General features: G+C 41.6%; 2 protein-coding genes and 2 non-coding genes across 6 annotated transcripts in view; 1 reads left to right on the forward strand and 3 right to left on the reverse strand.

Moving 5' to 3' along the window:
* Positions 1-1525: 1525 nt before the first annotated feature.
* Positions 1526-2843, reverse strand: rprma (reprimo, TP53 dependent G2 arrest mediator candidate a). Its single transcript, XM_064311227.1, has one exon. The coding sequence runs from the start codon at positions 2503-2505 to the stop codon at positions 2191-2193; it is 315 nt and encodes a 104-aa protein (XP_064167297.1). The 5' UTR covers positions 2506-2843; the 3' UTR covers positions 1526-2190.
* A 1333-nt stretch (positions 2844-4176) lies between these two features.
* Positions 4177-4249, reverse strand: trnar-ucg (transfer RNA arginine (anticodon UCG)). Its single transcript has one exon. It is a non-coding gene; the product is annotated as a tRNA-Arg (tRNA).
* A 912-nt stretch (positions 4250-5161) lies between these two features.
* On the reverse strand, positions 5162-5234 carry trnar-ucg (transfer RNA arginine (anticodon UCG)). The gene has a single exon. It is a non-coding gene; the product is annotated as a tRNA-Arg (tRNA).
* Positions 5235-6913: 1679 nt separating this feature from the next.
* The window catches only part of galnt13 (UDP-N-acetyl-alpha-D-galactosamine:polypeptide N-acetylgalactosaminyltransferase 13), a 39879-nt gene continuing 23202 nt past the window's right edge, over positions 6914-23590 (forward strand). For 2 of the 3 annotated variants that reach the window (XM_064310064.1, XM_064310066.1), the window contains exons 1-3: positions 6914-7344; positions 13176-13436; positions 23118-23286. In XM_064310064.1, coding sequence (XP_064166134.1) covers positions 13295-13436; positions 23118-23286 — 311 coding nt within the window. In that variant the 5' untranslated portion in view covers positions 6914-7344; positions 13176-13294. Of the gene's footprint in view, positions 7345-9134; positions 9584-13175; positions 13437-23117; positions 23287-23590 lie in introns of those variants that run through there. The other variant, XM_064310065.1, reaches the window with a different exon arrangement.

The following is a 23590-nucleotide window of genomic DNA, read 5'->3' on the forward strand; positions in this document are numbered from 1 at the left end:
TGGACCGTCTTTTTTTCTGTTGATGGACTTGGACGCCATACGTTGTGATAGCCCCAGCCGAACGTGGAGGACGGGAAATTTCCATTGGTTAACCACCAGGACCACGGGAGCCATTTTAGAACGATGGAAGTGCCAGGGGACCGTCCGACCCCTGACAGAGTGCACGGGTGAAATTGCTCAGGCGGACTGTGCAACAGTCTCGTTCTTCCACATGCAAACTACATCTGAGTTATAAAAAGGGTTCGGCTCCACAGGGGAATGGCCTCTCTCACACACGCAGGCTTGTTGTACTCTTAAAGGCTAATATGATATGTAGCAAATAGACAAATATTAGCTGTTTTTGTGAGGTGAAAAAGGGCCAACCTGACACCTGAATATGCAACAAGATCTCGTTAAATATTTCATGCAATTTAAATAACACTACACTGATTTTAATATATTCTACTGTGATTAGATACCCCTCTGTGTCATACCTACATACATACATACAGTACATACCTGCATACACACATACACACAGACAAATGTATTGTTTTGTGCAATGTACACCTGGATAAAATCCTTCATCATTTAGGCATCAGTGATGTATGTGGAGTCATACATGGATGCAACATCCCTGCCTGTCATCCATTTTAAATGCCTAGTGTTAAGATTTGATAAGCACTATAGAGGAGGAATTTTTAAAAGTTAAACAAGATAAAATCTCGGGATCAAAATGCCCATGAGACCTTTGGGCTGCACTAATCCATGATCTCCCTGCTGGAAAATATTGTGCCCAGCAATGATTTTATTGGATTACCTTATGATAAAAACCAATGAATTTGCAGCCAGATGTCTTGGGTTTCCATGATAAATTTTCCCACTAATCTATGCTGGGTTTTTCCATTGAAAAAATGTTATAAAGAATTAATTAAACTTTATACCTGTTGAACACTGACACGTAATAATACAGATTCACAAATGATTGAAATTGATGCTTGATATGCTGTCTTTTCTAAAGGACCAAATGTTAAAATACCCTGGACATGTGACAGTGTGTGACTGGTTATTAATTATAAAATATACATTTTTAAAAATTCTGTGTATCTGTATATGTGCCTCATTTGAGTACTTGATATAAAACTATCTGTTACTCAGCTTTTCAGATAAGTCTACTGTATTGAACTTTTAAAAATCAGAATTCATTTTGTTTGCACATATACATAGACATATATGTATGTGAAATAAAAATTAACATTTCTAGTGTATCCCGAAGGATAAATCCAGAAGTGTGTATTCTAATGTTGTTTTCTCCATTTTTGATACGTGCTAAGCCTATACATATGCATAAGGACCCAAGTGAAGTGGGTTTAGAACAATTAATGATGAGGTATTACTATTATACCAATAGGAATAGGAAAAGAGCAAGAACAACAACAACAACAATACTAATAATAATAATAAGAAGAAGAAGAAGAAGAAAAAGAAGGCGAAAAGCCAATAAAATTAAGAAAAAAGTAAACAAGACATGAATTAACAGCAGCAGTAATTCTGAATGCATTTATTAAACCTGACAACATACATGACTTTGTTCATTACATTTCAATAATTCTGGAAGTTACTAGCCTATATCATATTTGACAAAGGCTAAAAAACGGCAGTGTTCCCGCGTACATGAAACTAAATACGGTAGGCTTATAGCAAATTGTATGCCAGTACAAACAGTATAAATTGCTTTCACGAACATATGGTTGAGATGGAGGAACGTACTAAAATACTTTTTTTTGCATTTCAATAAACGCAAAATTCACTTCTGTTATGTTCACTGACGCCAACAGAAGGTTTCACCACCTGCTTTAGAAATTTGAATAATTTAAGTTACGTAGCCTATCGGAGTTATTTGTCCATATTTGAAAGTCGCTATATACATTCTTTACGGATAAGCTTTGGCGACATGGAAAAGTGGAAAACGAACTCCAGGGAAAAGTCATGTATCGTATCCAGTGGTCCCATCGACACATTGTCCAGTTCCGTAGGCTGTCCATACAGGAGAACAGAACAGATGATGCTCTCTTACTGTCATTTACCGACCATAATTTATCCTTGTCCGCAAACTTGTTTACATCGGGGCTAGAGTCGTGGAAAAGGCATTTCGTTGTATAAAACCCAAGTTTGCATTTAGCATGTGTCCCTCTTCCAAGGTAGCTGGTGTTAATACGCACCGACAATGACAGCCTCCACCTCTTTAGATGGTCTCCTGTCCGTAACCAGAAAGTTGATCATTCCCTCCGATTTGATGAGAAGATTGCACCCTAAAAAGAAAATCCCGAAGACCACGGTCAGCGAGAGCACGCACATGACCGCTATTTGCACAACTCTCATGATGAAGAGACTCCTCTCATCCGGTGCTGTAGCAACAAAACCGTTATCCGTCACTACAGACGAGAAGTTGCAGCATTTCAAAATCCCATCAGTTCTGTTGGAAAAGAGTCCGCTGTCTGATTGATTGAACGCTGTAGAATTCATTTCTTCTAACTTTCAGAGCACCGAAAAAAGCTTAAAACAAGTGGCCCTTACTTTTTCAATTTTGCAAAACGTTCAGCAGTTTTCACGGACTCCACATTCCAGTGCTGGGAAAAAAAACTTTATACTGTGTGACAAGTGGAGAAAGGTCAGATAAAATGTAAATAATGAGCAGCCTTTGTTTTTTCTTCCCTTTCTTTTGACAATTTAGATGCGAAGAGATCCCCAGTTCAAGCTCAGAGGCAACAGTCAATGCCGCGTCTCTGGAAACCAGTGGCTATTATACCTGGTTGGGTGAAACCATTTCTGGAAAGAGGAGACTGCATTTTGTTTTTAGGTGGCAAGAATCCATGTAAACAGCGCCCCTCTGCGCACAATCTCTTGTGAAACATTAAACAGCCCCAGAAGACATAAGGTCCGTTACTGTATTAGGCTACATTTCGTTCCAGTCGTTTTTCCGGTTCCCTTCAGACATACAGTACATGCGGTATCCGAGCGGTCATAAAACTTTAAATTGACAGTTTATTGTTGATGATAACAATACACGTTTCGATATTAGTATTATGAGGCTGTTCTCAACTGAGAGTCTCCAAATGGCCTTTTTGAAAACCTGTCTAGACATAGCTTAGAAAAAACAATGCAGAATGCTCAATTTTGATGGCATTGTGATCAAATTTGAACCAGGATCAGTCCAGCATTGTGACTGTGGCTGCATCGTGTCCAAGCCTACCTGGAACAGACTATATTATCTAAATGTTTTAGGTGAGGGGGGAAAAAACTTGCACTTCTGCTGTGTTTGCGCTTCTGTTACTTTGTTTCAGTAATATTTGGAAAACAAACACCCAAGGGTCACTTTTCAAAAGAGTCCAGGATTATGCATATTGTCAAAGGGGTTCAAGAATAGTAACCGCTTTCTTTTGGGCATATCATTTTCAGGCTTGTGTCAAAAAGGGGGAGTTACAAAAGAGATTCATTATTATTTCATTCATTACAGGCATTAAGCAGAGTGACTTACACTTTTACATAGAATTTACATTACGTCGATTTATACAGCTGGATATATACTGTGTATATACACTCACCGGCCACTTCATTAGGTACACCTGTTCAACTGCAAACCGCACCCGTTAACGCAAATATCTAATCAGTCAATCACGTGGCAGCAACTCAATGCATTTAGGCATGTAGACATGGTCAAGACGATCTGCTGAAGTTCAAGCGTTCAAAGTGACTTTGAACGTGGCATGATTGTTGGTGCCAGATGGGCTGGTTTGAGTATTTCAGAAACTGCTGATCTACTGGGATTTTCACGCACAACCATCTCTAGGGTTTATAGTGAATGGTCCGAAAAAGGGAAAATATCCAGTGAGCGGCAGTTCTCTGGGCGAAAATGCCTTGTTGATGGCAAGGCTGATAGAAAGGCAACAGTAACTCAAATAACCACTCGTTACAACCGAGGTATGCAGAAGAGCATCGCTGAATGCACACCACGTCGAATCTTGAAGCAGATGGGCTACAGCAGCAGAAGACCACACCGGGTGCCACTCCTGCCACCTAATGAAGTGTATATAGGTTAAGTTCCTTGCTCAAGGGAACAATGGCAGAGTCATCTGGGAATTTAACCTGTACAAGACCCAGTACACTACACAGTTGCCTAAAACAACAGAATCAGGACGACCACGAAGGGACTCGAACCCTCAATCTTCTGATCCGAAGTCAGACGCCTTATCCATTAGGCCACGCGGTCTGTTAGCGCAGCTCTTTCTGAAACAAAACCAGGTCAAAACCTAGTATACGGCTGGACTGGCCGACCAATGGTGTAACTTCATAACTCGGCTGACCAATGGTGTAACTTCATCACTCAGTGACTCACTCACTCAGTCAATCAGTCACAGACATCCGCGTTTGTAGGGCTGGCCCCGCTGTTGCTGTCCAGCCAAAAACGTGGCCTCAACAGAGCAAATCATTCCACAGTTGACGATCAATTTAAGAAAAATGAACAACTTGTTACAAGTAAGCATTTGCAATTAAGGCTGGAACATAAACAGTAAGCCCCAAAACAAAATCGGAGAACCCCAGAGGGAGTCAAACACTTGCCATCTTCTCGACCAGTTTATCAGGCCCAATAAAAAATGGAACATGCTTCCAGTGGCGGAAAGCTTGGAAGTTCAAATATTTTCTGGTGACAAAAGTACAAGATTTGCCCTTAGATTACTAGATTAAAAGTCCTGAGTGCAGTTACTCTGTCCATAAAATATTCTGTTAATAATAATAATAATAATGAAAGTTGAGTGTAACACGCTTACATCATGATGGTCGTTTTGTAACTGCATTATTATTCCCGTTTTTACCACATTCAATTCCTTTGAAGTACTAGGATTTAAGACCACATGACCTGAACGACTACTAAGGACCCCTCCTCCCAATATTTTCATCCAAAGCCAAATGCTTTCATTGTTAGGCCATGCAGTCTGGTCCCTGGGGGCCTGGGTTTCATTTTCTCTCAAAATGTTTCTTGTCAAAAATGAACATCTGCTGAAAACAGGCAACTTTGAATTTTTTCCAGGTATGCCAGTCCGAACACCTAGTGCCCAAGCCCAAGTTGCTATTTTGTGTAAAATATTTTTTGCGCTACAGATGTAAAACGAATGAACCCATATGACCACGAAGGGACTCGAACCCTCAATCTTCTGATCCGAAGTCAGACGCCTTATCCATTAGGCCACGCGGCCTGAGTGCCCGAAACTGGAGGCTATTGACCTCTCATTAAAAGCATTTTTTCATTATCAGAGTATTCTATCAGCATTTTGCTAATTTATTCCTAATTCTTCGGTGTCTGCCTCTTTTATTCTTATTTTTGCACTTTTATTTGAAAAGTGTGTTGAGACCTTGTTGTTAAATGTACTTTAAACTAAAACAAACTTTAACTTATAACGTAAAACGATTGCACCATAAAAGCCTATTATTTTTAAACTACGCTTTTGTAAAGAAAAATGTCCAGCGGTTACTCATTTTGAATACTGTGACTCATTTCTGCTTGTCACTCCCATGTTGTATCGGCACAATGCTCATTACATACTTGTTTAATCAAATTTAATTATATTATGCACAGCAGATGGCAGCATTGCTCCTCTTACAAAAATATGCTCTGTGGCACACAACAACACTTTGCATGCAAGAAAAATATTATTCTATTCTTAGTTTTTGCATGCATGGGCAAACATAACGGGCTATTCTATTTTAACTGAATATGACAAGGAGATTTCACTCTCACCATGCTTCTGGTATTTCATGCAATATTTCAGTGCATTAAAAAAAATAAAAATATCCTTCAATATATCTTGAACAATAAATGATGGTAATTCAAATCATGCATATATTGAACAGTTATTAAAGAGGAGGTCAGAGGATTGTGGTCATCCAATTAACTATTTAACTTAACTCAACTGAAAGTCCTAACACCAATTCCGATCTCTGCATCAAATCACGGGTTTACTGATGTCCCTTTAAAATTATGACTTTGTACCTCATTTTAAGACAAATTTGCATAGCTCTCTCATTATTGTTCACTGAACATGTTTTTTTCCCGTTAATGGGCTATATATTTAAACATAAATAGGCCTGTACCAATTGTGCAAAACTGTACCCATCAGTGGGAGTTTATATTAGCTGGTTGCCAATGTGCCTGACAGTTTTCAGATGTTGTATAACTGCGAATATTCTCATTAATACACACTGAATATTTTATATATTGTCTTGTAATGAGAGATTTGTCTCATCATGGAATATGTTCCATGATGTTCACAGGAGCATCAACATATACATCACATCCAATGACAACGGCTATCATCTAATATACATATTATTATTATTATTATTATTATTATTATTATTATTATTATTAATTTGAATACGATTTCAGTTAACCAATAAATATATTAGAACTCCCAGTGGATTGTTCTTACTGGATTATTCTACAGTGAAGAGTCCAGTTTAAAACACTTCCGTGGAACGCATTTTCGAATCGTGGAAGAGCCACATTCACTTTTAAGTTCTCATGACATAATTGTCTGACATGGCTAATATGTCTGGCGAAGGTGAGGCCATTGAACTCAAATAACGTCGATAGTCTGACATCACAATGTGAATTTCAACTTAGAGGGTGAAGTTACGTCAAGTTATAAACACTCTTTCAGTAAAAGGCATTACATTTGTAAATTAATTAAAAACATCATGGGTAATGGATTATTACGGTTACATGTCTCGTCATCTGAGAAATAGCCTACCTTTAATACGCCGGGAATGTTCAAAGAAATACATTTACCAGACGTCTTTGCTAAACTGTCACGCGAGGGCTTGGTGATTGCCATAGATTACAACCAATCACGCGCTCGTAAATGAACAACGAAGCGTTGCGGAATCAAGTTAGACTGCACCAGGATAGCTTGCTGTTCCCGTTATGTACTGTTAGAATCCAAGTGTTGGTGAAGTCAAGTCGTAATATTTTCTGCGTTTAGAAAAACGGTTGATTACAATGACATTATGATTTCACCGTAAACATATTTAACGTTGAATAGAGACTATGCGACAACGACGGCGCACCGAAATAACTATCATATCATCTCAGAGGGACGTGATTTTCTGCACCCCAAAGAGACGTCAAAATATCCCCGCAGCGTTATCATTACAATAACAACACGCGGAATTTAAACAAAATCTTTTACATTTCTTCCGCAAAGTTCTTGATGGAGATTTGTATGTTTATTTTAAACTCATGCAACACGTTGTTGACGAGAAATATTTCAACAAAGCATCGTTTCCTCAGTTAGCTACCATTTTCCAGTAAGTATTGAAGACTTCTTAGTTATGTCTTAGCCTACGTGAAGTCAGACTAAAAGGTGTATGATCAACTCATCGTCTGGCAGAAATGCTAAATCTCTGCAGTACCCGTCGCACATTCTTTGACTTTTGCAGTTGGCTAAATGCTGCTTGTTTTTCATTACGTACTATTGGCAAAGGAAAATCGAAGGCTATTGCAAGACCATTTAAGTTTCTGCACCATTTTATCATGCTTCGGTAACTTTGAATGAAGGCAGTGTAATATTTTGCCCCAACAACTGCTTCGGACGTGTCTTTTTATATTATATTTTTCTGTTTTCTCTTGTAGGCTATTATTTTTAAGATGGCTCTTGAAATGGTTTTGTTTTTTTTAAACGGTTGTACACATTTTTAAATGCTGGCATTAATAAAGCCATCACTGTAGTTGCCATTTGAGACCGACAAAGATGTAAATCTGTACTGATGTATAGAATGTAGGCTATCGATCTCTTGTCTTTACTGTCAGGTGACTGAAAATACGATGGAAATCATATATTCTTAAAACTGTTTGGTTACATAGAGGCCATTTCTTTCTAATTATAACTCTAAAGGTCTGGAGAATATTGTGTATCACATTTCTTGAAACTCAGAATTACATTGCACCACCTCATAGTGCATTGAGGGTGCATTTGCAAAAGCATGTCGTCTTGTCAGTCAGTGTATGAATTTCATATAATGTTTTGGAAATCCCTTTGTTTCCATGCTTTAACTTTTTATTTTTAATTTTTATTTTTTTACATGAATGGTCCACTAAAAATCGAGTAATGGGCTGCACATGTTCACCTCGCTCTAACTGTAATAGACGCTGACCTGCATTCAGTAAAGATTTGTCCGTAATTTTATTTACATATAATGTTATTTTGGTAAACTGACAAAACTGTGTTTATGAAGAAAACATTAAACACGTGCATCTAGTTATTAGTCAAAGTTCAGGACAAATGTTAATTGAATATTGGCCATAGTTGCTGTCGTTATATATTCAATTGTAGTGTCAATATTAACTTTTTTGTTTGTTTGTTTGTTTGTTTGAAAATCCAGAGTGGGTTAGTCAGTCTTCATAGCTGATTAGAGACCTCAGGGAAAAAAAGCTACTCCCACTCCCTGAGGAAAGTTGAGGACAGGAAGTGGTGGCACACAGGATCACACAGGAAGAGGTGCCTAACATGGACTAAGAAACTAAGAGCATTGTGTAGCCTGTGCTCTCACGCAAGTGCATCTACTGTACCTGCATGCACTGTGACCGATGCCTCGTCAGTGAGACTTTGACGGACAGATTGCTAATGAGACCCTGCCAGTAGCTACGCCCCAAATTGGATTTGACGCTTGTGACATACTCACCGAGGCTGTGCCTTGGCGTTCTCCTTGCTGTCGTCATTGTGATCTGTGGAAAGAGAGGGTTAACGAGGATCAGGCTTTTAAATCCTTCTCATCGCTTCTTCTGTGTTGAAGTCCCCCTCTTTCCCCTTTCCTGTTTCCCTAGTTGCAGTTATTTGATTCCAATTTCGCCGGAAGACTGCACAAGTGCTGTCAGTTAACATTATTGTTTTGCCATAAATAGCTATATATTACGCTGTAATACGTCTAGTAAATTCTGGATATTTTATTGCACTGCACAGACATTTCTGGCATCGATTGTTAACGTCGGATATGATTACAATTTGGCGCAGCATACCGGAGAATGTTTTATATGATAATTGACATTACCACTTTTTTTTCTCTCGGCTAGATGAGATTCAAACAAAATATAAAAGTTTATATAAATGCTTAATAAAAAAAAAACAAGATTATAAAAAGTCCTGAAGAACTCTGTAGCCGGGAAGGACGGACAAGCTGGAAAACATGTTTGTTCCACAACTCATTGGGTCTGATCAAGCGGGGCCTGCGTTTCATAGTATTTACACGAATAGAGACAAGCAAAAAATGCAGCGTGTTGTAATACTCTGTTTTGCCCGTCGAGCCTTGATGGCTGAGACACGTGTTTCCTTTCCATTCCTGGCGGTTGTGAGGGGAACCTTACTTGCACTGCGCTGCTCGACAGACAGGGAAACATTCACCCGCGCAGATGGTTGATTCCTTTTCTGTGGAGTCTGCGTGCACTGCATGCAGCGCTAATGGCGGTACTGAACCCTCAACAAAATATGCTGCGGAGTATGGGGCAGATTCACTGTGGTTCATTGGGCAGATGGCTCGGAAAGCTGAACTGGTGAGATCTGCGATGCTAAACCGGGAGTCTCCGCTGCTTTTCCTCCAAACCTAAGGATTCCAGCCCTGTCAATGAGCAACAGGCTCTCCAGCTGGGGGGTAGGCTAGCTGCAGATCAGAGAGATAGCAACGGAATGCGTTTCGCTTTCGAAGTACCGGGATGAGCTGACATGTGCATTCCTACTCAGTTGTTCAGTTTTAACAGCCAACCTACGTTTGGCCATGGCTTGAATTAGGGCTATTCCTGACTGCCATTTCAAATTCCTGACTGCTAGTTTAGCACTTTTGCTTGGTAACTGTGGTGCTCCAAACTGCAGGATGTTAGCTGCACCAGCAAAAATTTAGGAGCACCAGTGGACCTTTTAAGACCACAAAAAATTCAATTATTTAATTATACAAGTTTGATTGTTATCATAACATGATTGTTAACACTAAGATTAATCAAGTTAGCTAGATTAACTCTCATTTTATTGAAGTACTTGGGTTTGCTAAGTTAATGGAGCATGTCAATAGAGTGACTGTTAATCAACTCACATGCTCTTTTGTGAAGGTACTTACACTTCTTGTTTCTTTATACTGATTTTAAGAATCGCGTGCGGATGCCATGGCTGCACGGCTGTGTATCTGTCGTTCGTAGCTGCGCGGGAAGAGTGTTTGGAATGGTGAAAGAAATTCCAGAGTTTGGGGGCACTTCCTAAACCGTCTGTTGCCAGTAATAATGCCTGTGACGGACAGTCGTGAGGAAATCTGTAAAAATCACTTTGGGAAAAGGCACGATGGAGCCCTCCTGTTATGTACCATGTCCCCTAAGGCATGGCAGATTTATACCTAGTTTTAAAGGTGCAACAGGGGTACAGGCTCAGGTCTACGTCGGGTCTCGTATCTGTATTGCATTTTGATGTACAGCTGTTGCAGTCTGTCAGGGACGTCATATTCCCATAAGTATACATGCGGCTGTGCGTGTACGTGCGTCTGCGTGCCCGCGTGTTTGCACAAGCGTAGGAATTCATAGCCGTCGCGGCTGTGTGCTGAAAAGAAAAAAAGCTTCTTCAGAGCACTGTAGCCCATTGCGCGTAAACTCAGATCTCCGCTGTTCTCGGGATAGATAAGGGACGGCCCCCCCCGGGCAGGCGCGGTGGGGGCTCTGATGGACACGGGGTGGGGGGGGACAGGGCGGCGGGGGCGGCAGGGGGGAGCGTGGGACTGGGACGGTGGGCCTGAGCGCAGAGCAGAGGATGGGCAGCGTGCTGTGGGAGAACGATAAGGAGACGAGATTCTCAGATCTCCTCCTGGGAAGACCCGGAGGCTTTGGGGGCACACCAATTGGCAACAGCTTTAGAAAGATATTGGAAAAAAGACAGGCATATACTGTACATATAAAGCTGGTATCAGACATATATTGTATATACAAAGCTGGTATCAGACATATATTATAGGCTATATATAAAGCTGGTATCAGGCATATACTGTATATACAAAGCTGGTATCAGACATATATTGTATATAGAAAGCTGGTATCAGACATATATTGTATATATAAAGCTGGTATCAGACATATATTGTATATATAAAGCTGGTATCAGGCATATACTGTATATATAAAGCTGGTATCAGGCATACGTGTGTGTCAGCAAGCATGGTATAAGAAAAGTAGGTGGAGAATCAGTGCTTGCTCTCACTTGAACTCTACACAGTGATTCAGTATTTTTTGCATTGCATGGGTTACAGCACAATTGAAGGCACCTCTCAACTGAGCTGTTTGTTTATTAAGAAAATCAAATATGTCTCGGTTTGTTACAGTTTAATACAGCTAATCAAGCACAAAAAAGCAATCTGAATAGGTACACCACCAGTGGTACTCATGGTGGCCTAATGTAATGCTTTCATCCTCTCAAAAGTAAAAATAAAATAGAAGTAAAATTTAATTAACTGTTATTGTTAGCTAAACATAGTTAGCATATCAAAACTGTCAGGTTTTATGCAAAGCTTAAGTAGATTGACACAAATTATTTTTATATTTATTGTTTGTATAATCTGTATTGAAATGTTTCACCAATACTTCCACGCGTGGTTCTCTTCAGTGGAATCCAGCTTCAGTTCACTTACCAGCCAATGGTAAAGATAGATCTGATTGGTGTAGAGCCAGTCACCTTACGAATAAATAAGGTGTCGACTGTCTGTGCCAAGGCTGTAATTTATGAGATTCAGGTCAGAAATGTGATTCAGTCCTGCCCTTTTCTGACTTTAGCTTTTAAGCGCTGTCAATAAAAATGACATTAAGAGCTAATGGGCCTTATTACTCATGGACAAATTCTTTATTTCATTAAAATTATGTTGTCTGTCTGCACCGTATAGGCCTGTTCTGCGTGGACTGAAATCAGTCTTTGTAATGGATGATCAAGGTTATGCGATCACGGGAAATGTAGGCCTATTTCCAACTTTTCATCCCTTTTTAAGAAACACGCCTCTTCCTCGATCGAGACCTGGATTCATTATATATTTGCTCTCAATTTTTGACCTGTATTCATTTTTGCATATGGGCTAGTTAAAATGAGAGAAAATGGTACAGGTCATTCAGGTCTATACAAGTGTGAGTGTATACATAGATTTGATTAATTATTAGCTGCAATTGCGTAATGGTTCATTCTTTATGTAGGTTAAGTCTCTTGTTATTACTAGCTTGCTATCCACACAGTAAAATGTCCAGTGTTAGGCTAATTCTTCTTTTAATAGATAACCTTTGGTCCCACATTCCAGAGTGGAACCAATTGTTATCTGTTAAGAGCTGAATTAACACTGTTAAGAGTTTAAATAACACTGGACATTTTACTGTGTAGTGATATTGTGTGGAATAGTCAATGTTTTATTATCAGTGTATTGATTTTGAAGTTTTTCATGTTTATAAAACCTTTATTTATTTGTCAACTAGACAGTATAGCGTAGTTTAGCTAACCCTTTAGCGAACTGTTTTTTCCCCTTAACCCAACAACATACTGGTATTTAACCTGCACTGCTCAAATTATAATCGTTGTTGCAGTCAAACAGCAGCTGGGGTGTTCTATATTTCTGCTGCACATTACAGGCAATCACCCATTTGATATAGAGTGATATCTACCTGTATGAAGACTGACATTCAGTCAAAAAAAAATATTGCAGAACATTCAGTATAACAGTACATAGCAATAAGAAGGTACGCTTATCATTAAAGAAAAAAACTAGATTTGACTAGATTTGAGTGTCTCCTCTACCATTTCCCTGAGTTGAGGGCCGGAATTACAAGGACCGGTAAACTTTCGCCTTCAGACTGGCAAAGGCAGCCTGTCAGACGCAAGCTGATCCCGTTTCTCTTTGTGAAAGCCAATGTCGATGCGTGATGCACATTTTAAACGGCTCCAGGCCTGGGCACATTTGCCCTCCGATTTACAATAAATAAATGCAAGCTTTTCGGCTTTTTGTTTCATTTTGGTGTTTGCTCCGCTAAACAATTTGTGTTCATTTTGGAACTTGTTGCGCTAAACTATGAAGGAGAAACTGTTGATTGAATCCAACTCGTGCACGGTTTTGATCTCGTGCGTTTTTGCCGTTCTCTGCAGTGGGATGAATTCCGCTCCTTCCCCATGCTCCATCGCTCCGTCTCTGCCTCGCCTTTTCGCTGGAATTCCCCTCTGCCGGGGGAGAAACGGCTGACGCTTCGGCGGAACCGCGGGAAAGCATGCGGCGGTTTGTCTACTGCAAGGTGGTGCTGACCACTTCGCTGGTGTGGGTGCTCCTGGACGTCTTCCTGCTCCTCTACTTCAGCGAGTGCAACAAGTGCGACGACAGGAAGGACCGTTCCCTGCTTCCTGCTCTGAGAGGTAAGCCGACCCCGCTGTCTGCCGCAGGTCACAACCCAAATTATCCGCGGGGAAAAAATCTCTTGTGATGTCTGCTGACCGTGCTCTATTATGTCCAACCTTAATTGCTGCACTTCCTGAGCAGTTTACCGAGACAGAAACTTTTTGCTACGGCGGCGTTCGCGCCTTCAAGCCAAGATGCTGCGTCCAGCATTGTGATGCCACTGTTAGCGATGGGGATGATGATTTTGCGTAACTACGTAGGACTGGTATCAGGAGCGGTATGCAAAAAAATAACAATAAAAAACATGTCTTGCTATACCTTTCCAAAAGGCCTTTACAAGATTCCTAACGGTTCCAGAGATTTAAGGAACCCCACGTCTTTGACCTTAATTCAGAGGCTACTAGGGTCTTTACCCATTCACCCACTGCGCTGCTCTGCTTTAAATAGGTGTCCATGTGTTCGGATAAGCAGCTTGCAAGGTTAGAACTGGGGACAAACCTTATGGTAACTGCACCAGCGTGATTATATGAAATAACTTTTGCGGTGCTAATCCAGCAATTTTTGCGTACGTGCTTCAATATCTGAGCTGTGGACGAGACATTGCGCTTCCGGATAAGTAAATAAAGGAGGATGCTGTAAGTTTTAAGGTTATTACCTGCTTTGCCTCAGCCTATGTCTGTTTACGCTTTTGGGAATTAACTTGTAAATAACATCTAAGTAACAATTCCTCCTCGAAAAAGGAAAGATTAGGCACTGGCCATGTTTCTACCAATTCAATTTCTAGATTCACAGCTAGAGCACACTGAGAATAATTATTTGTCACACACTTCTATTTTTATCATCTCAAAATGAAAGTGCCCATTAATTTTTCATTTTGCACACGGAGCGCACAATGCAGTTATTATTGCCTGTCTATTGAGTCTGCATTTTATTATTGTGGGATTTTATGCTGATTTATTTCCTCTGGCAGTGATTTGTTACGCACATCATTGTGGGTGTCCAGATGTTGTTTTATTTTTTTTTTGCCTTGCTTCTTGTTTCTTTAGTCACTTTAGAAACACGGCAATACTGAACGTTATCTTTCATAAGCTAATGATCTGTCTCGTATGTTCATGGTGAAAGATGTTTTGTTTGTAGCATGTGTAGCTAGCTGACATTAAGCATTCAAACGTAAACCTCCAAGGTCGTATATGGGCCGTTAAGTACGAGCCCACAGTCAACTGAGCGTGAAGTGGCTACTCTTATTGAAAGTACATTAACACAAAGGTATACTCTGAGAAATCAGGTTTATGCTTCATTATGTTTTAAATGCAACGCTAAATCAAAAGTCCCACTAAAAGGTAACGTTCAAACGAGCTTGTATAAATTCCCTCCCACGCGTAGATTTATTATGTATGACTCATTATATGAAGGTGAACACATTTTCCAATGCCGGTTTTCCTAAAATAATGAAACACTAATTATGAAAGTGTAAAAGTAATTTCGTATTTCAGGATTCTACATTGCAAGATTAAGATAACACATAATTTTGGTAATTCAATCTAGAAAAGTCACGGAAATCTTTATTTATTCATTACACTTCCTGGCTCATTACTCAGTGTAAAGGTAGGCTAATTCTCGTGTTCTTGCTTGAAATTGTACCCAGTCTTCATCCTACCCTGGGATCTCGAGAATTCTTTGCCATTGAGTTTTCAACGTGATAGTCTGTTTGAAGACATATGCTCAGTGTTTTTACACGGTGTTTGGTATTCTTGATATATATATATATATATATATATATAGTCATGAATTGGACTAGGTATATATATATATATTGAATAGGTATTTCTTTGCAGCATGAAATCTGTCTGTGATGTTGAATCCGCCCCTAACTCTTCAGTGTATGAGATTAGGCCTACATCCCCATTGAGGCTTAAGATAGAAACGCATTACAGTAACATTTTTACTCCACATTACACCTTCAGGTGCCCATAGGGTTTGTCTCTCCTTTAACTGTCGGCAGCTTGTTGTGGTTTACATATTTATGTATTTTGAGTTCACCATTAATCTGAAGTCATTAATAAAAAAGAAATACCATAAGCTTGTTGAAATTAAAGTCAGAGACTGTTGTCGTATGTACAAAGCACCAGCCAAGCAAATTATTCTTAATAAGGATATTAGGCACATGCTTGTGCACAGCCTAGCACATAAGCAAGTTTAAATGAAGCATGAAGCAGTGAGGACACTAGCAGTTTTTCTGTTGCTTGTGTGCTGCATTGGTGCTCAGACGTCTCAGTCTCATTAATAGAGCAAGGATGTGTGTGTGGTGCTGATGACGACTGCACAAAGCAATTAGTCTGTGTGAGTAATAAGTTGGATAACAAATCTTATTTAAAAAAATGCACATATGTGAGGCTGAATCCTTGCCTGAAACACAGAGGCTATACACTCCAGAGAGCAAGTGGCTTTTAAATATTTGCGATGGCTATGAAGACACATATTTCTTCCACCTTAAAATGATGGATATTTTTGCCAGTTATTTTTGCTAAGAGAAGTACTGCAATTTATGTGTGACTTCTGTACCCCACAAACCACTTCACAAAGTACTGCACACTGCTTGAAAATAAAGGTTTTGTACTTGGTGGTATTCTTTGAGGTAATACCTTTACACTTTTGTTTTGCAGGGGTTTTGAACCAAAATATGTTTTTATCTTAAAATCGGTGCTATTTCTTTGCTAGTAGCATTTTTAGGGATTCGGGTGAGCAGTTACAGCCGTGCTGGAGGAAACAGATTTGTTATTCAAGCCAGTGCAGCACATTGGAGTATCTTACTCTATCAGCATAGTGGTTGTGCAAAGTGCAATGCAACTGATAAATGCGATGTTGATATTATCGGTTTGTTCAGAACCTTGACTGGAGTCATTGACCGTGCCACCATATGGAGGATCTGTTTTCTCTTATTGCAAGAGACATCGCAAAGCTCAAACGCGGTAACAGTACACTCCACGCACTCTCAGAACACAGTGTCTGGTGAAAATCGGTATGACAAAACACGTCTTGTGCTTCAGTTTATCACAGACGGGTGATAATCAGACCTCGTTTTCCCTTGTAGATGTGCTGTGATTCATGCTTTTAGTTTACGATTTAACACAACTGCTGGCGGGTAAAATTAATTGTCATAGATTAGGCTTTGACGGTGCTGACTTGCAACAAGCTACTGTAACAACCTCTACCTCCCTTGATACCTCACCTGTTCTATGCTAAAGCTGATTGGCTGAGAGCTTAGAGGAAATCCCTAGGCGTGATACGCCGTACCTATGTGGATTTTTGTTTGTATTTCATTTAACCTCTGTTTAGCCAAGAAATCCCATCGGATATGTAATCTCTGCCAATGAGATACATTGCACCCAAGACTGTAAGACTCACAATGGTCGTGAGCTGTCAGTCGAGTGTGCTCAATCAATCAATCAATCAAATTTTATTTATATAGCGTATTTCACAGCAATTGTCACAATACGCTTCACAGACAAGCCTGCCCTAGACCCCCACATGAGCAAGCCTAAAGCAACAGTGGCAAGGAAAAACTCTCTGCGGCAGATGGGAAGAAACCTCGGAAGCAACCAGGCTCAGGGGGGAAACCCATCCTCCTCTGGTCGGCTCAGGTGTTTTTGCGTGAATGTTTGAGGCGGCCAATGCACATTTCAGCGGTTTGGACGGGTTTGGTGGCGTGGTGCAATACAGACCCACAGAGAACAGCATGTGCCAGGAGAGAGAACAAGTGCTGTTCTCAGAAGGGCTACGGTGTGCGTAAACAGATTTTCCGAAATAAATTAGCATAGGCTGACCCAAAGGCTTTGAACCTTCAAAGCAGTCCTCCTTTCTAAATGGTAAACTGATAAAATGCTGGAGGATGAAAGGACTGAAACCGCACAGCGAGCTGTACCATCATGCCCTGGCAGAGGTTTTAGACCTTCAACTTAATACGTTTTAATAAATTAATAAGTTTTCTTGGCCAGCACTTATTTTATGCATTATCAGTATATACATTTTCATGTCTCTCATGCATTATTTTGTGAAATGTTTCAGATATGGTCTTGCCCAGTATGTTAACAGCATACTGAGGGTAAATAAAGTCATACAGAGACTGGCAGTTTCAGTGATCATCAAGTCTAATTTGCCAAACTGCATATGCGAGGAATAACTTTAACACTCGAAATTTCATTGACAGTCAAAGTGAAGGACAAACGTCTGTGACATCCAGGCCTGAGTGTGGGGCACAGAACAGGCGTTGCAGCAGCATAGATGGTGAACCAGCGCTCGCTGCGCAAGCTTACATTTAAAAAGAACGCAGAAAGAGCTTACTGGTTGACCAGTGCGGAGTTGTGCCTTTGTCACACTTTATAACTTATAACCGCAGTATTATGAGCCGGTTCTCGCACCTCGGGCATTAGCTCTGCTGAAACACCCGCAGTGACTCGGACGCGCTTATTCTGCACCGCGCCAGAGCTTGCGGCTGGGTTTGACAGCTGCTGCCCCGTTCTTCTGTTTTTTTGTGTGAAGTAGCAACGAGCTAGGCTGCAAACACCAAAAAGCCATCACTATCCATCACGACCGAGGCAGTCAGCGCGTCACTGTGTAAAGAATAGACTTCTGAGATTCGTGTTGAAAAATAGCACTCAGTTTACCAAAATGAATATTTCAGCAAGGAACATTTATACTTTTATAGTTACACGCTCCTCAGTCTTTTTATATAACGAATGTGCATATATAAGGTAAGATTTTGCAATATCGTAATGCATTATGTGAACTGTTGTAGCATCTTGAATAATGCATTAGTAATAGGCTACATTGTGCACCGCTGTTTAGAATGCATTATGAATACAGTTTCTCACAGAATACAAGGATTTCCGTGTGTGGGCCACTCTTATTTTATGATCCCGGAAAGGTCAGACTGTTCATGTCAAGGCAAAGTTGTTACGGCCAATACATCTCAAAGGGGACCAAAACGACCCTGCTCCCATTGTGTTCCCATGCATTATTCACCTGTTGTATTGGATTTCTGTAGCATGAAACATGGGAAAAAATACGCCCTGGACATTTACGACTCGGAACAAAATGGCGCAGTGTTAATAATGAACGAGTGTGGGGCTGTAAAGTTCTGATTGGAGTCGCCTGGGAGGGCGGTATCGCGGGTTTTCCGCAGGTTGCCGACGGCTTGTCGTGTCCTGTGTGGCTTAAGCTAATCACTGCCAGGGACTACCTCCATCCAGCACTTATTGTGCCTTGCATCGTTGTCTTGATGTTGTAGCTTGTCATGCCTCCTAGTTTGACTAAGCATTGGTTAGGTCAGGGTAATGTTCACTGTGCGAACTGAACTTCATGTGTTCATGGCTATGAATAACTACAAAATGAGTAATGTACCTTATCGGACCTGTGTTTTGTAGTTCCAATGACCATCAGTATGCACTTATTGTACGTTGCTTTGGATAAAAAGCGTCTACTAAATAAATGTAATGTAATGACTAGCACATGTATTTCTTTCTTCTGCATCATGTCTGTTGAACTCAATGTGAGTGTAAAGTTCACTGCCATTTTGCCATTGCCAGTTTCAAGGAGTCATTTTGTTACACTAAACCCTGTCGTTATATTATATTACACTCCTTTAAAATGGGTCCTCGAATCTGGCACACAAATCCTTTCGCGATCTAAAATATTTGATCACTATTATCAGTTCATTGAGACGTATATTTGCTTGTAAACCAGCAGAGCCTAATGCATGCCTCAGCATTTTTATAGGCCCTTAATGTATCTATTGTTCCCCATTTTCATGATTTAATTGCTGCTTTCCATCCTCGTCGTGGTATATCTGTAATAACTAATACGCTCTGTGGGTGACATTTTCATCATTTAGAGTGCTACGCAGTATCTGAAGTACAGATTGATTGATTGACTGAGGCTAAGACATTTCAGTCGAGAGAAAAAAAGCGTTTTGTTTCTTTCGATGACGGGAAGTTATCACTTGGAGTATCTGTTGTTTTCCTGCCCTGAATTTCCTCAGACATTTAGGCCAGTAACTTTACATCGCTCACAATTTATCACACATCACTGTGCCAGAGCCTTGTCATGTCTAATAATTTAAGACATTTATATACTCAAAATGAGCCATTCCTGCAGCGTGCGCGAACGCAAGCTGTCAGTTCCCCCGTTTGCTTCACTTTGTGATGCAAGACTGATGCGACAGAACACAGTTTTACCGTTTTGTCAAGATTTAATGCGCAGCACTGTCGTGAGAGCTTCATAACTGCGGCGAAGAAAGTATTTCAGTATGTAAACATCGCAGTGCGATCACAATCCTGAAACGGTACCTGTGTGAAGTAGGGTGCCTGTGGAAGTGGACTGTTTTAACCAGAGATGTTTAAGCTTTTTAAATGGATATGGTAACTAACAAGCTGTATGTGTCACTGTGGGTGAAGGTGTTAATCAGAAAGAATACAATAATACCGTTCATATGTATATGAATATGAATATTATTAATATGTATTAATATGAGTATTCATATATCTTTGTACGAACTGTGGCCGATGAGCCTCGATATTTTTTCAGTTCTAGATGCAGTTACTTTGGCAAAGGAGCCCCTTTCTTCACTGTAAATGAGTTCTGAGCGTGTGCAGGCCTCTTTCCGGTGAATGGCGTTGGGCACACTGTGACTGCTCTGTGAGGGACGGTGCTGAGACGAACCCAAACGGGTCCGTGGTCTGCTAGCACACCTCCAGCAGCCTAACCCTCCGCTCGCAAAGTGGCTGTTTCTCTCTGGTATTTCACGCATGTTTTTGAACTTTGCTGTTCAGTAAAATGCCTTTGCAAAAAAATGCGATTTTCGGTATCACAAAAAAAAATCTGAACTTAAGGTTAAATAATTTTAACTCTGCTGCTGAAACCTTTAAAAAAGTAACAGGAAATAATGATAACCGCTATGCACAGTGATGCTGAGACTTGAGGTTTGATGTGACTGAAAAAACCTTCTCAGTTTAATGTTCACGGCTTTAGATTTAACAGGTTCAACTGTGCACTACAGTCACGATGGCGCCTTTCCAGCCGTTCGACGATGTCAACCTGATAAACGCCCTCCCTACCGCATAAGCGACCTTCAGAGCACTGCGGAAATTGATTTCTCTGCGAGCGTGTCAGAGACCTCTGGAGACTGCAGGTGGGCGGGCCCAGTGGTCAGGGGTACCCTGCGGCTGTGGGGTGCAACAGCTGGAGCCAGCCTTTAACAGAGCCCCACTTCCGTTAAAGAATACTCCCCACAGACGCTAATCTATCTCTCATACACCGTGCACCTTTCTGAGCAGCTAGCATTACACACGGGCTCTTTCATTTCTTCAGTCTTCAAGTAACATTCCTTCCAGAAATCGGATATATTGTACATATGCAGACTTCAGTTTAATATATTGCAGTATCTTCAAGGGTAACCGTTTTGTATGTTTGCCATTCTATTGTGAGGTTTTGGCCATGTCCTGATAATGTTTATCGAAATATATTTTCAAAGGTAGGCTATTCAGTGTCCATAAGGGATTGACTCTTTGTTCTAAAAAAGAGTTTGTGAAAATGTAGTGTTTGGTATGTGTTTGGCTGACAGCGTTTGAACTCTCCCACATGAGAAAATAGTATGCTGAATTATACCTGAAGTATACTGTTTGATTACTTGAAGTATATTTAAAGTTCATATCACGTATGCTTAGCATACTATTTTTTTCCACACGGGCTGGTTTACAGTAGTCTTCTTCACCTCTTCTCCACACAACATCCCGCTCAAAGGTGCACGTCTTGTCTTCGGTCTCCATGGGCCTAGTCGCTATGGAGCAGGCTTTCACTGAGTAGTCCACTGTGAAGAATGTCCCCCAGGGGCTAGTCACTGTAGAGCAGGTCACTATGGAGAAAGTCCCTCTGAATTGCACACTGAATCCCTGTAAAAAACAAATAGCCTTGTTGTGCAGAGTTGCTTTCACCCCTTGAATAAAGCCTAGCCTGTCGTAGGGCAAAATACATTATTTACTTCTGCATTTGTATTCCAGTTGTGGCTGCTGTGAATGTGTTTCGGTATAGGCCATATAGGCCGACCGCCAGTCAATCCTGAGAGACACCAGGTAGACGTCGAGTGGGAATCTGTGTTTTGACACATGACCGGTTTATCTAATTGCGCAGAGAAAACAGAAGCTGCACACGCCATCAAACACGGCCCCCGCACACGCCATCTAACACGGCCCCCGCACACGCCAGCAAACACGGCCCCCGCACACGCCAGCAAACACGGCCCCCGCACACGGCCCCCGCACACGCCCACAAACACAGCCCGCACATGCCAGCAAACACGGCCCCCGCACACACATCAAACACGGCCCCGCACACACCATCAAACACGGCCCCCGCACACACCATCAAACACGGCCCCCGCACACGCCATTGAACACGCCCCCGCACACGCCAACAAACACAGCCCCCGCACACGCCAACAAACACGGCCCCGCACACGCCATCAAACAGGGCCCCCGCACACGCCCACAAACACGGCCCCCGACGTGAGGCGAATGACACCGCTCTGCTTTGATCTGACGCACCGCCGTGCGGTCGTGTGAAACTGACAGGAAAATATTTTGAATTGAAAAGTCAGGAATGCTGCCATCTCAACCGCAGCATAAGTGCCCCTGGATTAAAACTCTCGATAAGATGAGATGTGTTGACAGTGATTTAGTTCTGCGCGGCTGTGGCGTTGGGGGATCTTCCGAACCTCCTCGGCTGCAGTGCGTTTTTAGCGCGCGACTGTGTGGCCACTGTGACCGAAGAACGAGAACATTGTGCTCACTTGGTGCGCTGCAGCGCAGAAGTGTGCATTGGGGATTATTACCAGCTAATACCTCTTTCTAAAATAAGAAAAACACGGGTTTCTGATTGTTCAGGAGAATGTGCTGTTCTTTTGAGCTCTTACTGTACATTTGACCTGATGGCCAAATGAACAATGGTAATAACTTGGCCTGTGCTGTTGCCTGGCTGATTCTCCACTAAGTGTGACTTATTAACTATAAAAGAAATTTTATGTACTGTAATTTCTGATCTGTGGTACAACAGTATTGGAACTAGCATGGATGCCCGGGGGTGTATTGGCCCCCTACTGGCAACGACCAACTGTTTGGGGCCTGCAATTTTATCTCAAATAAAAGTTCATAATATTTATTAACTAACAAAACAATTCTGGAATCATTAGTGAATTTCACACCATTGCATAAGACCGTAATGATTAATGCTTCCTCTGTTTACCGTGCAGTTAGCACGTTGGTGCTTTACCTTACGTGTTTGGCTTCCCTTGTGTAGCTCTGTTGGCAGGGTAACCACTGTATGTCACGCACGGATTGCATCATGCGTGCTAATCGTGCCTTCTGGCTTACCAACACAGGGAAGCAGGGGGGGAGACTGGTCACGGAAAACCAGAAAAGGAGAAGCAAATGCGCACCTGGTTGTGTCACTTTGAGAGTTTAGGCTCCAGCCCCCCCGCCCAGCACGAGATGATTGATCCGCCCAAGATATTACTGTGTATCGTTATAAATGCCATGTTTTTATGTGAAAACACATACTTGCACACAAGCACTGAAGATATATATAGGTTGTGTATTGTGGCAGGGGCCGCGCTGTTCATGTGAAACCTGTGCCTGGTTGTGTTCCAGCGGTCATGTCGCGGGGCGTGGAAGGCCCGGGCGAGATGGGCAAGGCCGTGGTCATCCCCAAAGAGAGCCAGGAGAAGATGAAGGAGCTCTTCAAGATCAACCAGTTCAACCTCATGGCCAGCGACATGATCGCGCTCAACAGGAGCCTGCCCGACGTGCGGCTGGACGGGTGAGTAGGCCCGCACCCCGCGTGTCGCCCGAGGCGCCAATCACGCCACACCGCCAAACGGGATAGGCTAGTACCAGGGGGGAGGAGCTCGCCTTGCTAACTCCAGTCACAGGAGTCTCTCCTCTCTCTCTAGTGTTTGCCTTCCTCGGTTCTTGAGGTGTGGGAAGCGGCTCACTCAGCTCAACTGATGGAGGCAGTGCTCATGGTTCCCTGCCAGCTGCCATTAGTCAGTTACGCTCCCACTTTTAACTGATCCAGTTCTGAGGATAGCACTGAATTTGACGCGTCGGTATCTGACAGACGG

The sequence above is a fragment of the Anguilla rostrata genome, chromosome 15, assembly GCF_018555375.3.
Source record: "Anguilla rostrata isolate EN2019 chromosome 15, ASM1855537v3, whole genome shotgun sequence".
In the NCBI taxonomy this organism is placed as follows: domain Eukaryota; kingdom Metazoa; phylum Chordata; class Actinopteri; order Anguilliformes; family Anguillidae; genus Anguilla; species Anguilla rostrata.

Coding starts and splice junctions, on each gene's coding strand:
- rprma (XM_064311227.1), bottom strand. CDS start 2,505: ATGAATTCTACAGCGTTCAATCAATCAGACAGCGGACTCTTTTCCAAC.